This window comes from Hippichthys cyanospilos, chromosome 15 (assembly GCF_059441005.1).
Source record: "Hippichthys cyanospilos isolate Australia breed blue-spotted pipefish chromosome 15, RoL_Hcya_1.0, whole genome shotgun sequence".
Classification (NCBI taxonomy): domain Eukaryota; kingdom Metazoa; phylum Chordata; class Actinopteri; order Syngnathiformes; family Syngnathidae; genus Hippichthys; species Hippichthys cyanospilos.
Window position 1 is genome coordinate 16,650,854 of NC_142383.1, and position 19,381 is coordinate 16,670,234.

The following is a 19,381-nucleotide window of genomic DNA, read 5'->3' on the forward strand; positions in this document are numbered from 1 at the left end:
ATCCGACCTTAGAAATCTACGTTGTTTGTGTGTTTGATAGACGTCTCAATTTTACTTTGCTCCGTTTAACTTGCAGCCTCACGCCTCGCAGCTTGAGCCCCACTCCCACTAGTCCTTGCAGTCCGTGCAGCCCGCTGCACGCCTTTCACTTCTGGAGGTAAGCGAGTGACACGACGCCACGCGCGCTACCCCGCCCCCGGCCCGCGGGATCAAAATAGCCACGTCGCCATCGGGCCCATCCGGAAAGCGCTCGGCCGCACTTGACTTTGTCCCCCACGTTTTGGAATGCGGTACATCGCCGATTCGAAAATGCAATGAGTTGAAGTTTCACAGTGCGGTAAGGGGCAAAATTAGCCGTAAATGAATGAATGAATTTATTTTGAACATTATAAACACAACAAAACAAAACAAAAAAGTGATAATAAAGAGTAAAACAGATACCATAATAATAAAGCATATGCACATGCTCAAAAAAAGTAATTGTAATTGTAATTGCATTTACTTCATTTCGTACCAGATGCATTATGGGACGGGACTTAAATCCCACCAGACAAGATGTCTACCGATCCGAGATCGATCCATGAGAACGAGACCAGATTTGGGCAAAATCTAAAGTCAAATAATGCCCGGTTTTCAAAGCTTTACTATTATTGAGCATACCGCAAGAAAAATAACAAGCTAGCATGCAGATGTAAACATAAACAGATGAACCCCCCCCCACCCCCAAATAGAACTTAATCATTGAAACAAAATGCTTCTAGAAAGAACTTAAAAATATAAGCGTACCAAGGCATTTGTGTCCATACATTATTTGATATACTAAGATTTATTTTGAAGCGTTGGCTGGCCTTCTCACCGCGTTCTGTGGCGTGTTTTACTGTCACGCGGCGCCAAAGCCAATTCCCTTATTTCATTTCACTTCTGCCCCAGCAAGTGACTAAATAAATAAATATAAAATAAAAACTCCCTTTGTGCTGGGACGAGAAACATTGTGGCATTCTCATATCACAAGAATGCAAATCACGAATGTTTAGCTTTTTTTGTGTTTATTAACGTTTATGTGGATGAGATGGTAATCGGGGACGGGACGAGATCTTGCGGATTAAAACCGCAAAATTGAAGCGGAATGTGCTGGATGACAGTAAAACACGCTGCCAAATGTGCTTCTTTCTTCTGGTTTTCATCAAGCGAAAAATGGAGCCCTTACCAGCACCACCGCTAAAATAGTCCCTTCATGATACAAGCTCTGCGCAGGCAGATCCAGTACCCCCCCCCCCCCCCCCCCCCCCAAAAAAAGCGCCTAGCCCCCACCCTACTGTAATATTGCCTTTGTGCTCACTTTTCATGTGCTAAGTAGGATTTGTAGCACATCAAAGAGACCAAGACTTGCTCTGTATCACAGCGGTTCTGCTTGGCTTAATCTGGGAACAAGTTGATGGACTGTATGCGTGTGTCTTTGTGTGTCTGTCTGTGTGTGTGTGTGTGTGATGCAGGTGTGAAATCATGATTACGTTTTATAATTAAGAATCTCTGGGGAAGGGTGGGCGATATGGCCAAACAATAAAATGTATATTCTTCAATCGTTGTCAACCAATTCGGTGTTAAAGGAAGAGATAAAGCCAAGAAACATTTATTTGAAGCTTGTAAAAAAAAAAAAAAAAAATGGAGTTTGTGATGTTCTTTTCTGTTTTGTTGGAGCTTCCTGCAACGATTAAAGTAGAATTTCAGATTAAATCCCTATCTAATACAAAACTATTGTTTTGGCGCGATCTTGCTGCCAAGGAGCTATGTTGAAGTAAGGAGAGGAGCTTCATTCACTCTGGTGAGCACCATGTTTAATAGAAAAGTAATACTTTGCCGCCACATTATGGTATCTGCAGTCAATTGTAAAACTTTCAAAGGCGGGGACAGACCAAAGCTTTATCGAATATAAAACTATTGCTTTAGGGCCACGTGGCTGCCAAGGAACTATGTTAAAGTAAGGAGAGGAGCTTCAACTCTGGTGAGCACCATGTTTAGTAGAAAAGTAATACTTTGCCGCCATATTGTGGTATCTGCAGTCAATTCTAAAGCTTTTAAAGGTGGGGTCAGACCAACGCTTTATCTAATATAAAACTATTGCTTTAGGGCCACGTGGCTGCAAAGGAACTATGTTAAAGTAAGGAGAGGAGCTTCATTCAGACTGGCTAGCACTCAATCTAATACAAAACTTGCTTTGGGGCCATCTAACTTCCAAGGAACTATGTTGCGATAAGGAGAGGAGCTTCATTCAGACAAGCTAGCACTCAATCTAATACAAAACTTGCTTTGGGGCCATCTAACTTCCAAGGAACTATGTTGCGATAAGGAGAGGAGCTTCATTCAGACTGGCTAGCGCCCTTTAGAAGAGAAGAGTAATACTTTGCCGCCATCTTGTGGCATCGACAGTCAATTCTTAAGGTTTTAAAGGCCAGGTGCGTTTATTTTTTTAAAGATAGTCGATGTTCACTGAAAGAGACTCCAGTCATTAGCGAGCCGGTGCAAAGAGCCAGTGACTTTTATGTTCTTGTTGCAAGTTTGACTTTGGCCCCCATGCAAAGCGTTACGTCCTAAATGGAACACTAAAAGAGAGCACAGCCGCAATTAGAGAGGAGGCCAGAAGGGACGGACACGCACACACACACACACACACACACACACATGCTGCCTAACAATAACCGCATCACAAGGGAAGCTGACAGACGAAAATTTGGCGCTTATCGGCCAGCGATAACTCTCTGCCCCCCCCCCTCCACACACACACACACTCACGCACGTCTGTCTTTGCGCCACGGCTGTGTCAATCTGAAAGTGACAATGCGGCTTATCTTGCTCCCGTTGGAATGATCCTGAAAGCCGGCGGAGTTGTGTGAGGACATTTGAGCAATTTACGCTGTAGCTGTTAAATAGCGACTTAAAAATCGCCTGGTGGAGACTTTCCAGTTTCCACCTGTAGGGATGGGCAATCGTTTGATTAATTCGTCATTATAAACACGTGGTTTACAAGACATGTGAACTCACCCCAATCCTCGTCTTTTGAAACAGTGATAACAATAATAAATATTAAAATTCAGTTTTTTTTATGGAGGGTAGCTGACACCCTTGACTAATGCTTAGCTAATATAAGCCAATTGAGCGCTGTAGTACTAACTGTGACCATTGGAGGGCAGTGTTTCCACACTTAAAACACAGCTATGACCTACTGTACATCAATTCTAGCTGAAGAATGGAAGTCAATCTTTCACATGGCAGCACCCATATTTCCATAGTCCAATAACGCTTGGCACCGAAAGCGTTCATAGTCCGCTTTTAATTTTTTACATTAATAAGTGAATATTTTGTTTATGAGTAACTCTTTTAGCACCAGCCATTTTTAGACTGAAATAATACACAAATAAGTACTTGAGACTGAATGTCTGGACTCTTAAAAATGAAAAAATTAACGTCCATTTTTATGAGGTAATTTGATGACTACATTTTTTTTCTTCCCATGCAGATTCTTTTGAATACATTCTTTTTTGAATGTATTCTTTTGAATACATTATTTTTTTTTTACTTTCTTGCTGCTGCTGGATCACCTTTTTAATGTCACATGACCTACAGGTATAAATAAATAAATAAATAAATCGACTATCCTTTAATCAAGTTATACACAAGCTATAAATATTTTAACTGATTTCAAATCAGTATTTACTGTATTTGTTGAATATTTTTCCCCGCTTTTTTTTCATAAATCAAACCTTAGTTGAATAGAAATTAAATATTTAAATATATCGAATGGTAGGCGTACCGTCTGGAACATTTGAAGTGATTTTCGAAGCCGCGTGTTGTAATGTAAATACTCCGATATGGGATGTGGATGTCACAACACCGGTAACCCTCGGGGGGGGAAAAAAAGTCACGCGAATCCACGTCTGCTCTTATCGCTCAGCTTTTATTGCAGCGCCAGCGACTTTTATTTTTGCGCAGGCGGGACTTTGCCCGCCCCTGCGAGGTCGTGCCTCCGTCCAAAAGTTCCCCCCTCACCGCCCCGGCTTCTCCCAGCCGTCAAATTCATCGGCGGCGTGACACAATGCTCGCCGCCGTGCGAGCGCGTGCGCACTTTGCCGCCGGGCGGCCAATCAGCACGGCCTGAATCTGAGGCGGATCAAAGGGTCAAAATAGCGGCGTCTGTGTCGTGAAGTAGGGCAGCGTTTACTCGGGTTGGCTGATTTTTCTCTTGTTTTTCTTTTTAAATGAGTCATTTTCTCGATACTTCGTCTTGATGCATATATCTTTTGTTTTTGTTTACAATATTACGATAATAAGCAGTAATTTAGCTCAATGTATTGGGGATTTCAAAACTCTCAGCTTTTTTGAAATCGGCAAAAATCTTGTTTTTTCTTTTTACGTTATTGCAATAGTACCAATATTTTTTGCTCCATATAATAATCATCCTTTCTAAAAGGAATTGATCAGGTGATATTAGCTCTTTTTTTTGTTTTCTTATGTTTAAGAGACGCTAGCTCGGCGATATTAACATTTAAAAAGCCGACTACTGCTCATGTCAAATCCAGCACTTTGTCATCCTACCACCAGGGGGCGATGTTTCCCCACATGTTTGCATGATCGAAGCTTCTGCTTTTCTCACCCTCGTATATTATTTACCAGTGTGAAATGGCATTGAGTTTCTCACCTGGTTCCTAATATATACTGTGCTAGCTGTAAATTCAGACCTGAAATTGGAATAAATTCGGTTTGAAATGAGCGAAAATTTGTAGTTGGTTCCAAGTAGGCTTAGGTTTCTTTTTTTGCAATGCTTTGCACTCGGCAAGTAAGTTAATTATTTACTTATTTTAGTTTATTATTATTTGTAAGTATCAAGCCTTGAAGCCTTGTTTGTATCCTGCTTGTTTCAATTTTTGAGGATTATTTTTGACTACGTTACCCCAAAATTTCGCAAATTTTTCACCTCCAAACCAACAAGAGAAATTATTTGCAAATGTGCTAAAAAAAAAAAAAAAAAAATAGAAAAACCCTGTGAAAACTCTGCCATAGGATTTTTGATTTTAGCGAACGGCGAACCTTAGCTACACGGGGGTCCGCCGTATTCTCGCGCAAGCGGAGGAATTCCCACACGGATACGCTGAGCCATCAGAATTTTGGCGGCGATCCAAAGGAAGGATGACGCCGCAGCTCCCGCTCCTCCCTCCCTCCTTCCTCGCCCCCCTCCCTCTCTCCCGCCGCGTAATCGGCGCTAGGTGCCTGTTACGCGCAAACAAAGAGTCAGCCGCCGCCGCCGCGCGTGGCAGCGCCCCCGCAACCTGACCCGGATCGTCCCCTCGGGATCCTCCCGGGATTACGTCTTTTATCCGCGGGGAGGACGCGGCGTCCTCATGCTCAGCGCGGAAGGTCGGCGCCCGGGGTCGGAGGGCCCCGCCGCCCGAGCCTTCCCCGAAGCGGACGGCTTGTGGGATTGTGGCGCGCGGACGCCGCTGGGCAACTTTTACGCGCCGCGCTTCTTGGGGAGAGCTGGCCTGCGACGCTCCCAAAGGTAGCCGCTCCGCCCTCGTCCGCACGCCGTCCCGGTTAAGTTGTCGCGGGAGCGTGCCGCAACCTGCTTATCTGCTAGTGATTTAGGGCACTGGCATGTTCTACTCAATGGACTTTTATTTTTATTTTTTTTTCACTCTACTTAAAATCTTGTTAAGAATTTTCTCTCGATTCCCTTTTGAAGTTTTTCCCCTTGTAGCTTTGCAAAAGTGGCGGATATCAAGCGCATCAAGGAGTCTCGTTTTGAAGATGTCGTGATTATAGTTATTGTTGTTTTTTGGCTTTGTAAAAAAAAAAAAAAAAAAGTTTTTGGTCACTTTTGAGTCCAAAAAAAAGTCCAAATTTAGTGTCTCTTTTTCAGGTTTTGAATTAGTCCAAATGAACAACTTTTTTCGCTAATTTAGCTGATGTAACCTTTTTTTTTTTTGCTCTAAAGGAAAGGAGGTCTTTTGTTATTGTTGCATAGCTAAATAGTCCAATTTTACAGAAAAAAAAATTTTTAGAGGTGTAATTTAATTTTCTTCCTGTTGTTTGTTAGCTTCGCAAAAGTTTGTATTCATAGTTTTGAAGAAAAAAAAAAGCCAACTGGACTTGGCTTTCTTCGCAAGTTATAGTTAACAAATCACATTTTAATCTTTTTATTTTTAGGCGTAAAATCTTTTATTTTTTTTCCCCTCTAATTCAGATGTGTAATCTTTTTTTTCTTCTTTTTTGCTCTTATGAAAAGATGCTCTTTTGTAATAGTTGCTTAGCTAAGTAGTTCAAATTTGCATGATTTAATTTAGTTCCTTTTTGCTAGTTTGTGTTTAAAGTTTTTAATTATGTGTAATTTGATATTTTTCCTCTTTTGGGATATTTTGTAAAGGGGGCGTTTTGTAGTTATAGTTGCTTAGATAAATAGTTGAAATTTACAAAATTTCGTTGACTTTTCTCAGTGCAAAAGAAGGGCTATCAGTCATTACTGAGAAATAATAGAAGAAAAAATAGAAAAAAAGCTTCTTGTCTTGGTTATCAAGCACCATTGCCACATTTTAGTCTTTTTATATGTAAATCTTTTTTTTTTTACTTATTTTTTAACTTATTTTTATCTTTGCAGGAAGTTTTGAATTAGTGCGATTTTTTTTTTTTTTCCTTTCTCTTTAGCAAAAAGTGGTGTTTTTGTTTTTACACCTGCGGAGTTTAGTAGTCTGGATTTACACTTTTTCAAGGCGTAATCTAATTACATTTCCTCTAGTTAGCTTTGTAAAAACGAAAAGCATTTAAGTCATTACCGAGCTCAACAATTGAAATCATTTTTTGGTATTTTTCTAATCGATATCATCTTAAATTACATTTCGCCCCAAAATCTCTTATTTTTCAGGGAGTCCTCCTGTTTTCCTCCGTTAATTTCCTGCCATTTTTTTCGCCTTAGGAAAAATAAAATTGCCAGATATTGATTGCGCTGCAGATTTGAATGACGCACCCCAGCTGCTCCAAATCGCCCCAGCGTCCACGCATCATCCCTAGACAGAATGTGAGCGAGCCCATCACAACGTTATGACTCCCTCAGAAACATACCGGCTTGTGGGACGCGCCGATAGAAACGGAAATAGAAAAAAAAAGGTCGTACGATGATGTCATATCTTTTCCAGAACCAGTTGTAATTCATGAGAATACACACACACACACATATATATATATATATATATATATATATATATATATATATATAAATTCCAATTAATTTGCTCTTAATTTGAAAAAAAAAAAAACAAAATAAATATATATATATATATATATATATTTTTTTTTTTTTTATTTTATTTTTTTTCAAATTAAGAGCAAATTAATTGGAATTTATATATATATAATTCCAATTAATTTGCTCTTAATTTGAAAAAAAAAAAAAAAAAAAAAAAAAATATATATATATATATATATATATATATATATATATATATATATATATATATATATATATATATATTTATTTTGTTTTTTTTTTTTTTTTCAAATTAAGAGCAAATTAATTGGAACACAAAGCAACTGGGGGGGGGGGGGTGACGTCATACAGCTATATCAATAGATAGAGTTCCCAAAAGTTAGCACTCCAAGCAGGGTACTCAAGTTGACACAAGAGCGTGCCGCGACGCGCTGGAAGCGCACCCGGGGAGTGTTGACGCTCCGTTGCCATGTGTCAGGTTACTGCAATGAGTTTTTGTTTCTGTTTGCAAAAACAACAACCGACTCCTGTGGAGGGATGGCATCAATTTTAATGTGCGCGACGATTTATTTGGGGGAAAAAAATTGGTCTGGTATCAAAAAAAGTCTAAATGTTGGAAGGAGATGAAGTCAGGTTATGAGAAGAAAATTGTTGATTTTTTTTTCACCCCAAAATATCTGATTTGCCATTTGCGTGAATCGTATTGAAGAAAAAAGTGTTCTATTTTTCTCGCAATTTTTCTTCCTTTCAAATCAGACCAGAAAAAGAAAAAAAAAATACTAAAGAAAAAAATTCAACCTCTACCACATGGATTTTCTTTTATTCAGAATTGTGAACGCCAGCTTTGAATCCATATTTTTTTCTTGCGTTTTATCTTAAAATTGCTCCATTTCCTTATTATTGAAAGTCTTTTTCTGATGTCATTTTTTTCATGATAAAAAAATCGCACAAGATAGTGATGAATTTGCAGAACGATTATATTCTTTTAAGTGGATAAAATATTGAAAAGAATAAAAAAAAAATTCACCATTACATACTCGACTAAGAATAAAGTCCAAAAACTCCCGTGCTGACCTTAATGACCTTAATTTTAATTTTTGACGAATGGAGGGAAAAAAAAAAAAAATCTAAGGCGGCGTGTTTACAGCGCAGCATCTTCATAAAGTGCCATTGAAATGCATTTTTTTTAAAATTTCGATTTTCATTTTTAATCCTCGTCATGACCTACTTGGAAAACGGCTTAGCAGTCAATAGCGGCTGCTTTGCTGCAGCCTATGCAACATTCCAACGCTGGCAATTTTCATTGCTTGTGAAAAAAAAATGTCATTAAATTAAAAAAAAAAAAAAAAAGGCAAAAAAATACATAAAAAAAGACTACATTAATTTGTAAATTAAAGCATTTATTATAGTCACATAATTAAATAGTAAATTAATATCGTAAATAAAATGTCATATAATAAATAAAACAAAAAAATACATATATCAATGTTACTCAATTAAAACAATTAAAATATATTAAATTTATATTATATTATACTTTAAATTTAGTCCTGAATTGAGATTGAAGTGTTTTTTTGAAAAATGTCTTATTATGGGAAGAAAAAAAATGCGTTTTTGAACCAAAAGTCAAACTACTTTGAAGATGACGTTGTAATTTATAAAGAAAAATAAATATTATGAGGAATAAGTCTTTTTTTTTTTGGTCATTTTATGACAATATTTTTGGAGAAATCATTATGAGAACGGCTTATTTTTCAGTTGGAATATGGGAAATAATTTGTGTATTTTATTTTTTTCAAGTATAAAAAAAATTCATATTACAACTTTTCCTCGGGGAAAAAAATTTCAATAATAGACATTATTTTGAGATTTTTTACAAGAAAATGCCCCAAAAAATTGTTTTTTTTTCACAATACATATTTTCAAATGCATATTTTCTCCAAACTGTTCTTTTTTTTTATTATTTTTTTAAAGAATTAGTTTTGTATAAAGGTAGCATCTGCTATTTGATTGACCGTGTGTGTTTTTTTTTTTTTTAGTACACTATTAATAGAGGCGGTAAGTGTCTGAAATGTGACATTGTGTTGTAGTTTTGTCATTGATGCGAGTGGGTACACCTGACAGCTTTGACTACAAAAACGCACAAGGCGTCGCCTCAGGGCCGCGCTACATTTTTCTTTCACTTATCTTCGGCTATTTTTGCCTCGCGTTATTACCCAAAATAACTTAAAAGGGTCTTTTTGACAGATTGAGACTACTTTGTGCTAAAGATGGCGCTGTAGTGCTAACCGTGACCATTGGATGGCACTGTTTCCCCACATACAACACCGCTATTACCTGCATGCAATTCAAAGTAAGGAATGGAAGTCAATCTTTCATCTGATACCGCCCATATTTACATAGACATATCACACAATATTCTGTGATTATTTACTGGCTTCCTAGAGGTTCTAGGAGTTAAAAATAACGCAGTTTTGGGTATACTTATACATTTTTTTAAGTAATTGAGAAGCACTGGTCTTCTGGGTGAAAGATCCAATCGGCGCTGGCGTTCAAAACCCCCGTCTGGCGTCCTGCGTGAAAGGGGGCTACTCGCTGTCCCGTAAGTAGAGGCGAACCGCCAAACGAGTCTTTGATCCAAACATTGCGGCAGGAAGCGCATGGATCAAGCGTGCCGAGGGCTGATTGGCCAGCGGCGTGGCATCCGTCGGCCTAATCCTCCGCCGGCGCATATAAATAGACGCCGTTAAACCTGATCCGCTTTGACGCCCGCACCTGTGTACCGCATGCTTTTCACTCAGTCACCGCGAACGCAAGGATGGATCTCAACAAAGCCAAACGAGGACGGAAGGGGCGTACGCTAGCCCGTTTGATACAAGAAAAAAACGCTAGGGAGCTGAAATTTCCAGCAGATGATTAAAACATGTAAAACTTTAAAATGCAGCCATACTGACATTTCTATGTGATTGCAGCTGGACTTGCAAAATTTTCTGTACAAGAATAATCATTGTCCAAATGTTGGACCATATAAAGACATTATAATTCTAACTTTTGAGACGCAATTTAATAGGATTTATCACACTGATTTTCCTGCCATTTTTGCGCCATTCAAACTAGGTCAGCAAACAGAAAATTCTTTGTTTACTTGCGTTTCACCCCAAGACAATAGGTGGCGGTAGAGACCAATTCATTAATAAATTCAATCTACATATGTATGGATAGAACTGATGCCACAGAGCAATTTGAGTGGTCGAAGGAAAAATAATATTCATAAAGAAGTCATTATTACGCCTTTAAAAGCATTTACAACATTTTTGTACCGTTGCGGTTTGTTGTGTATGTCAAAAAAAAACGCGTGGCTCAGCTGATGCGCCACCGGCGTGCGACGGGGGCGCTCGGCGTGACCTCTGCAGCCACGCGTTGACAACCGCGCCGACCGACTCTGCCTACTCGGGCATTTCTACACTCGCTCGCAGAGCGCCCCATTGTTCTTTTTGAATGTTCCTGGGCGCACGCGGTGGAATTGTTGCCGTCAGACGCGATTGTTGCGCCTCTGTTATCTATTTGAGGAATCCGTCATCGTCCTTTGATGCTGTGACGCATTCGTGCTTTTTTACCATTTATGGACTTTTATATACATTCGTAGGGGAAATACACAATAGTTGGTGAAAAAACAGGAAATGGCGAATGATGAACTGCTTCTCATAGCATGTTTTTGTCTGGATGGCTGTCACTGAGTGTTTTTTTGTTTTTGTTTTTGTTTTTATCCCAGCTGCAGAACGAGCAACAGGAAAAGCCTGATCGGAAGCGGCCAGTCCACGGGTTTACCGCGACCGCACTCGCCACTCTCGTCTCTCACAGGTAACACATGTATTTTTTGTAGCGTTTCCCCAAAGTTGATTTTTTTTCCCTAAAAATTCCATAATTTTTAGGGGTCTCCCAATACAATATTTTCAATTCAAATATGATACCGATAGAGTGGTGGAAGAGTGGTTAGCGAGTCCGCCTCACAGTTCAGAGTCCCGAGTTCAATTCCCGCTCTCTCCGGCCTTCATATGTGGAGTTTGCATGTTCTCCCCGAGCCCACGGCGGCTCCAAAACACTCCAAAAACATCCACGGCAGGTGAATTGGACACTCTAAATTGTCCTTAGGTGTGATTGGCTACGTGAATGGTGGTTTGTCCCTGTGTGCCGTGCAATTGGCTGGCAACCAGTTCAGGGTGTTCCCCGGCTAAAACTGCTGGGATAGGCACCAGCAAGCCTCCGACCCTACTGAGGATAAGATCGAAAATGGATGGAAGGATGATACCAATATTGCAATGGAGTACTTGCAGGAATGATACATGTTTTTTCTATTTTTCCATTTATGTGTGTATATATATATATAGATAGATAGATAGATAGATAGATCTAACAGCCTGTTAATACTCGATCTCGATAGATAGATAGATAGATAGATCTAACAGCCTGTTAATACTCGATCTCGATAGATAGATAGATAGATAGATCTAACAGCCTGTTAATACTCAATCTCAATAGATAGATAGATAGATAGATAGATAGATAGATAGATCTAACAGCCTGTTAATACTCGATCTCGATAGATAGATAGATAGATAGATAGATAGATAGATAGATAGATAGATAGATAGATAGATAGATAGATAGATAGATAGATAGATAGATAGATAGATAGATCTAACAGCCTGTTAATACTCGATCTTGATGGATGGATGGATGGATAGATAGAATTCCGTAGATACCTGGTATTGAATTTCTGGACTCCTAAAAAAAAAAACGTTTGGGGAATTTCAGCTTCTGAATTATAAATATTTTTAGTCTTACAAGAAAGCAGTGGGTTTGTTTTTTGTTGAACCAAATGTCTGCATCTGCTTTTGATTTACTAAAGCAATTGTCACCATTCCTGTTTATCTCCCAACATTTTTAAAGGAACAAACAAGTCAAGCCACCATGGTGCGTTTTCTGCACCGTCAGTTTGAAATTTGATGAAATAATAGAGTTAAAAAAATAATCATCTACAGACGAATCGATTATTAAGAGGGGTACACGTCATTAGCGGAGCGATTGTGCGGCTTGAGGAAACGGAGACACTCTAGAGAGGAAGCTCGGCCGCGACGTAGGGAGGGAACATTCATTGACCGCAGGGCGTTTTATTTCCTGCCATTGGCGGCGCAAAAAGCAGCCCGGACGCCGCTCCGTGTTTAGTCTGAGCCCGGCGAGGGCCAACATGCGCTGGGACCTCATCTCCGACGACTTGACCGTGCGGCTGAGGCACGGCGTCGCTAGTCGAGGTAGGAAAGTGCACGGGTCAAACTTTTTGTCCTCTCATCGGGGGAGTTCCTTTGTTGTTATGCCCGTATATGGAAACGGCCTTTCTTGTTTACGTTGCGCTCAGGGGGCGCCATTGTCTAATTGGTTGTTTGGCTCCTGCCTTTGCCAACGCTTAACCCTTTTAATGCCGCGCCGTTTTGGTTTATGGTTCTGATTATACAATATCAGGTCTGTAAAATATAAATATAAAATAACTCTACCACTTAAATCACGCAGAGAAATGGTACACTTTTCTTTCTACTGAAAAGGCTCAAATCTGCCTATCTATCTCTATCTCTCTATCTCTCTCTCTCTAGCTCTAGCTAGCTAGCTATCTCTGTTTATATCTCTGTATCTCCTATCTATCTATCTATCTATCTATCTATCTATCTATCTGTCTCTCTATCTGTCTCTCGTTCTCTCTATCTATCTATCTGTCTCTATCTGTCTCTCGTTCTCTCTCTTTCTCTTTCTCTCTCTTTCTCGCTCGCTCGCTCTCTCGCTCTCTCTCTAGCTAGCTACCTATCTCTATCTATATCTATGTATCCATATCTCTATCTAGCTCTCTTTCTCTCTAGCTAGCTATCTATAGCTATATCTCTATCTATCTATATTATTATCCATATATCTATATCTTTATCTATCTATCTCTCTCTCTCTCTAGCTATCTATCTATCTCTATCTATATCTCTATGTATCTATATCTCTATCTAGCTCTCTATCTATCTCTCTCTCTCGCTCTCTCTCTCTCTTGCTCTCTCTCTAGCTAGCTAGCTACCTCTATCTATATCTCTATGTATCTAAAGCTCTATCTAGCTCTCTTTCTCTCTAGCTAGCTATCTATAGCTGTATCTCTAGCTCTATCTCTATATATCTATATCTTTATCTATCTGTCTATCTATCTCTCTCTCTCTCTCTCTCTCTCTCGCTAGCTATCTATCTCTATCTGTAGCCTATGTATCTATATCTCTTATCTATCTCTATCTATCTAGCTCTCTTTCTCTCTAGCTAGCTATCTATAGCTATATCTTTATCTATCTATATCTCTATATATCTATATCTTTATCTGTCTATCTCTCTCCCTCTCGCTCTCGCTATCTATCTATCTCTATCTCTATCTATATCTCCTATCTATCCCATTCATCCATCCATCCATCTATATCTCTCTATCTCTATATCTCTAAATCTCTATTTATATAAAACATGTTATTTGTTCCTGCAGGCACGAGTCCACAAGACAGCCCGAGGAACTTTTCCCCGAGTGCCTCCGCTCATTTCTCCTTTGCACGAAGGTATAGTTGAGTTGCTCTCTTTGTAGCTCATAAGATGAAGCCAACTTTTTTTTTTTTAAACTTTCGCATTGATGCCTTCAGGAGCGATGGTCGCCGCTGGTCACTGGCCTCCCTTCCCTCCTCTGGATATGGAACCAACACGCCCAACTCCACTGTCTCTGTAAGCATGAGAAAAGCCTCATTTAATTCTAATGTTTGGCCAATTATTTGCTTTTTAGTGTAGTAAAAAATATACTCTAAATGAATCAAATATATGAAAAAAAATCTGAATTAAAATATAACCTCTTCTTTTTGGATTTCACTTATTGTGGGTCTTCGTTAAGTATCCTAATGACCTAGCTACAATGCTAACGTTTCCATTAGCTAAAAGGAAAGCAGTTTACACTAAAATTTACACTAAAACGCCGTCGTCCACCAGATAGCGTCGTTTCCCCTCCACATTTTGGTGAAATTGACCGTTTTGCTTTTCACTGCCAGCGTTTCCCCGAGCTGTGTGACACTAAACGTTGCGGTCATTAAAAGAGAACATTTTGTGTTGTTTTCTTGTTGAATGTCTATTTGTTTCACTTCCAGTCATCCTGTTCATCACAGGAGAAGCTGCACCAGCTGCCCTTCCAGCCCACGCCGGACGAGCTGCACTTCCTCTCCAAGCACTTCTGCACCGAGAACATCTCCGCCGACGAGTGTCGCCGGGCGGCCGGCATGCGACCGCGCTCGCGCAGCCTCAGGTGAGAACGCCGCTCTCTCTGGTCGTCAAAGCCTTTCATAACTCCTTGGGGTTTTGTCCCATCAGCCCTGGCAGGTCTCCGTCCTGCTACGACCACGAGATCATCATGATGAATCACGTCTACAAGGAGCGCTTCCCCAAGGTGGCGGCCGCCGAAGTCCGCCCGCCGTCTTTGTCCCGTGACCCCGCCCCGACCTTACCTTCTCGTTTTTAGGCCACGGCTCAGATGGAGGAGAAAATCCAGGAGATCATCCGCGGCAACTCCCCCGAGAGCGTGCTGCCGCTGGCCGACGGCGTGCTCGGCTTCGCCCACCACCAGATCATCGAGCTGGCGCGCGACTGCCTGGAGAAGAGCCGGCTGGGCCTGGTCACGTCCAGCTACTTCTGCGAGCTCACAGACAAGCTGGAGAGGCTGGTGCACGAGGTGGCTTTTCTCACAGTACCTTTTGGGGTCCCAGGGACAGAGTTTCCAAATCCAGCTAAATTTTGCAAGTCTCCTCCCCCTAAAAGATGAAGCCTTTTGTGACCCGCCTCACCCTCGCCACTGTCTTCTTTTATAACATAAACAAAAAAGCAATATTAATCCATTTTCATGAGAGGAACAATAAATGCTTCTTTTCAAATTGAGAGCAAATGAATTGGAACATGATGCAACTTGTACTTTATGCCTTTAAATTTTTATATAGGGTCGTCACTATTAAATATTTTTAGACGCAATTATTCATTTGATTATTTAATCCATTTGTGGAATGATTGGATAAAATTTCATCTTGCATGAAAGCATATTGCAAAACAATTTTTCACAAATGAATGTTTATTCATCAATTATTGTTTACTTAATATTGCGTAGTGGGAAAAAACAACACCTAAGCAATGCAATAGATGCTGCACTCACTATTTTTTTTCAAACCTAGTTACTGGTTCAGTCGTCGTTTTCCAAAATAAAAGCAGATGTTTGGAATCAAACACATCAGACACAGATGACACAGCACTCTTTCAATTTTTTTTTTTTTTTTTCCCATCCACAAATGCTTTTCAGAATGCGTTTTTGAACTGGTTTGGTCGTCATCATGGAATACTACAGAAAATAACTATTGTTGGACCCTTTTTTCAAATTGAGAGCAAATGAATTGGAGCATGTAGAAACATGTTTCTGACCTGTGTTTTTGTGACGCTCACAAAAAAAGAGATTAAAAAAATACAAAAAAAATTTACGGTACCACTGTTTAGAATTTTGAATTCAACCCTTGTGACTTTTTCATCACCTTCTCCCACGCAGTCCACCGAACGTTCCGAGAGCGAGGAGGTCAACTTTATCCGCGAGCTGGCCAAGAAAATCCTCATGGTCATCGCCCGACCCGCCCGGCTGCTGGAATGTCTTGTACGCCCACGTTGATGACGTCACTTCCCGAAGCCCATTTTGGGCATTTGGTCTCAAATCAGTCCATTTTTTTTCCCCCCTCGTAGGAGTTTGACCCCGAGGAGTTCTACCACCTCCTGGAGGCGGCCGAGGGCCACGCCAAGGAGGGCCAGGGCATCAAAACCGACATCCCGCGTTACATCATCAGCCAGCTTGGACTCACCAGAGATCCTTTGGAAGGTGGGCCATAAATGGTCTACAAAAAAAACACTTAAAAATAAAAAAAAGTGTGTCAAGGTTTGATTTATTTAAAAAAAAAAAAAAAATCTAGTTCAGAAAAGGTGAACTAGCTTTAACAAACTTAACAATTGATACAAAAAAATAGCTTGTGTAATTTTGATTAAATGCCGCTATTTATTTGTCTCGTAAACCATCCCTCTGACATTTGACCTCATATGCAAATTTTTATATGGTTGAATTTTTATAATTTAAATGATTTAATTTATTGCCAAGCCATAGTAAATGAGACCCAAATAAATCTTTTTTTTTTTAAATTTTCCTCCATTAAGTGACTTATAACCTGTACACAGACTGCAAACAACAAAGAAGAAAAATCTGATTTTTATGAAGCCTTGTGCACACACTTTGCAAATTATTCACGTTGTTTTTCCTAATTTTGTCAATTTTAGATGGCGTAATGATGATTTATCAATATTTTTTTCCTTCGCTCAAAATGTTCAGTGGTATCAGTTCAATCCATGATTTTATTAACACCCACAAAAAAAAATGGACACGTCAGGACATAGGTCTCTACCGCCACCTAGTGTCTTGAGGTGAAACACATGTCAACAAAGAATTTTCTGTTCGCTGACATAGTTTGACCGCCGCTCAACGGAATCTTGCAAAAATCCCGGGAAAATCGACGTCGTAAATCCCATTAAAATGCATTTCGAAAACCGTAATTATAATGGTTTTATGTGGTCCAAAATTTGGACAATAATTACTTTTGTACACCAAATCTCGCACGTCCAGCTGCAATCACATACAACTGTCAGAATCGTCGCATTTTGAAATTCGACATCTTTTAATCATCTGCCGAGAATTTCCGCTCCTTTGCGTTTCTCCCCCCGTCGTTTCTTTTACGATATCGCCCAAAAAAAACCTCCGTAATTTCCACAATTTCTCAATTGACGAATCTAAAGTTGGCCGAAAACCCCGCAGATGGGAAAGCCATGAAAGCGTAAGCTAAGGTAACGGCGCGTGATGTCCCAGTTGAGCCGTAAAAAGAAGAAAAGTAAATGGCGTCGGTGAACAGATTGTCTCTCCAATGACCTTCTGCCTTCCACAAGCTCGACGAAGGGCCTACACACACACGCAAGGACACACGGACAGATGTTAAACGGCGGCGGACGCGCCTTGTACGCTCCCCGGCGTATCGGGCGCACGTGGATCTCGCCGTGTTTTATTATGATGCAAGGTGGCCGCTAATGACTTTTAGACGAGTCTCATTTCCACCTCATTTACGTTCACTCCGGATGGACTCAGTCAGCACCCCGGCGGCCGCTTTGGCGTTTCGCAGAAAACTTTACTTCGCCCTTCGTAGGCAGTCGTGAAAACGGTAATATAATGCGGGTTTAAACATCAAAATGATCTCTGAAACAGGAAAATCTCATCTAATGAACCTCGGTTAGCTTCATGCTAACATATAATGCAAAACAGAATCAAGGGTTGACTGAAATTAGCATCGATGTTTTGTTCATTTTATACCTTCAAAAAGCCGTCAGTTCAAACAATTTTAGCTGTAACGCGTGATAAAAACCTCAAACGCTCATCGTGTGATCTTTGGATATTTTTGTTTTTATATATTATGCTTTTTTTGTTGTTGTTTGTACAGAGATGGCTCAGTTAAGCAGCAGTGACAGCGGCATCGCACAAACTCCAGAAACTGACGACTGTGTAAGATATTTCAGTCATTCTATTGATTGTTACAAATATTTTCTTCAAAATGGCCGTCATCAATACGTATTTCTATTTTTGTGTGTGTCTCATGTCAGTCCCAGAGTCTGAGTGGCGCCTTGAGATCTCGACGCAAACCGTGCGAACTGGACTTTGAGTTGACCAAACTCATCAGCAACGGCGCCTACGGGTGAGACCAAAAAACACTTATATCTTTATTTTATATATATATATATATAGATATATATATATATATATATATATATATGAAATATATATTCATTCACCTATTTAAATTTGCATTTTATCTATTTTTTACTCATGAGTTGAGCCCTGTGGTTTATAGTCCAGTGCGGCTCATCTGCAGTTTTTTTTTTTTTCAATCAATCCAATCAAATATATCCAACGCGTCAATTAATGGAACAACGATAAAATAGCACAGAAAAGATGCGAATCAATGGCTCTGCTTAAAAAAAGTTTTCAAAATATAGTATTAAAAAACCGAATGAGATCTTTGTATAAGCTTGTTACGTGTCTAAATTTGAAAATGTTCATATTTGTATGTGGGTGCCTGATTTTTATTTTTTTCTCTGAAAAGTATACTTTACATATTTAAGACAAATATTACAGCAGTACACATCTTTACTTAAATCTTAAATGATTAAACTTTATAAAGTAACTGTACTGTTATCCCTTCCAGTTCCCATCGCTTTGGCTGTCGTCTCACAGAGAGTCACGGTTATATTTACATATTTAAGACAAATATTACAGCAGTACATATATTTACTTAAATCTTAAGTTAATAACTTAAGATTTAACCTTATACAGTAACTGTACTGTTATCCCTTCCCGTTCCCATCCCTTTGGCTGTCGTCTCACTGAGAGCTACGGTTATATTAGTGGCGCCCAGAAGTCTAATTAGAGTGTAGCTGACCAAACATAACAATCGAGCATAACATAAAATGAACATAAAACGTGTTCCAGAAAATTGATAAACAGCATGAAGACAAAATAATCCCTGTTTTTGGTGCAGGGCGGTCTACTTGGTGCGGCACAAGGAGAGCAAGCAGCGCTTCGCCATGAAGAAGATCAACAAGCAGAACCTGATGCTGAGGAACCAGATCCAGCAGGCCTTTGTGGAGCGGGACATCCTGACCTTTGCAGAGAACCCCTTCGTGGTCTCCATGTACTGCTCCTTCGAGACCAAACGCCACCTCTGCATGGTCATGGAGTACGTGGAAGGTGGGCGGCCATTTTGCTGATCGCCGTATCGGTACTTGGTATCTGTCAAGACGTTAGTCTCGTACGCGCATCTCGTCTGTAGATTATTTTGTCCCTGAAAGGAAAGCAAAATTGGTCTGCCATTATTTTCGGGAAGGATGGCGGGGTAGTATCGATTGGGTATCGTATTTGGTATCGGTGAGTAGAACACTCGTATTGGCATAAATGTGCAAAAAATTTGC

The 19,381-nt window shown here is 39.8% G+C and overlaps 1 protein-coding gene across 1 annotated transcript in view; it reads left to right on the plus strand.

The window, feature by feature from the left end:
* The window catches only part of LOC148411971 (microtubule-associated serine/threonine-protein kinase 3-like), a 50,225-nt gene that overhangs the window by 22,577 nt on the left and 8,267 nt on the right, over positions 1-19,381 (plus strand). The window contains 11 exon segments of the mRNA XM_088434831.1: positions 11,025-11,113; positions 13,806-13,875; positions 13,957-14,035; positions 14,449-14,603; positions 14,669-14,744; positions 14,817-15,026; positions 15,882-15,983; positions 16,070-16,202; positions 17,857-17,918; positions 18,017-18,108; positions 18,952-19,160. Coding sequence (XP_088290957.1) covers positions 11,025-11,113; positions 13,806-13,875; positions 13,957-14,035; positions 14,449-14,603; positions 14,669-14,744; positions 14,817-15,026; positions 15,882-15,983; positions 16,070-16,202; positions 17,857-17,918; positions 18,017-18,108; positions 18,952-19,160 — 1,277 coding nt within the window.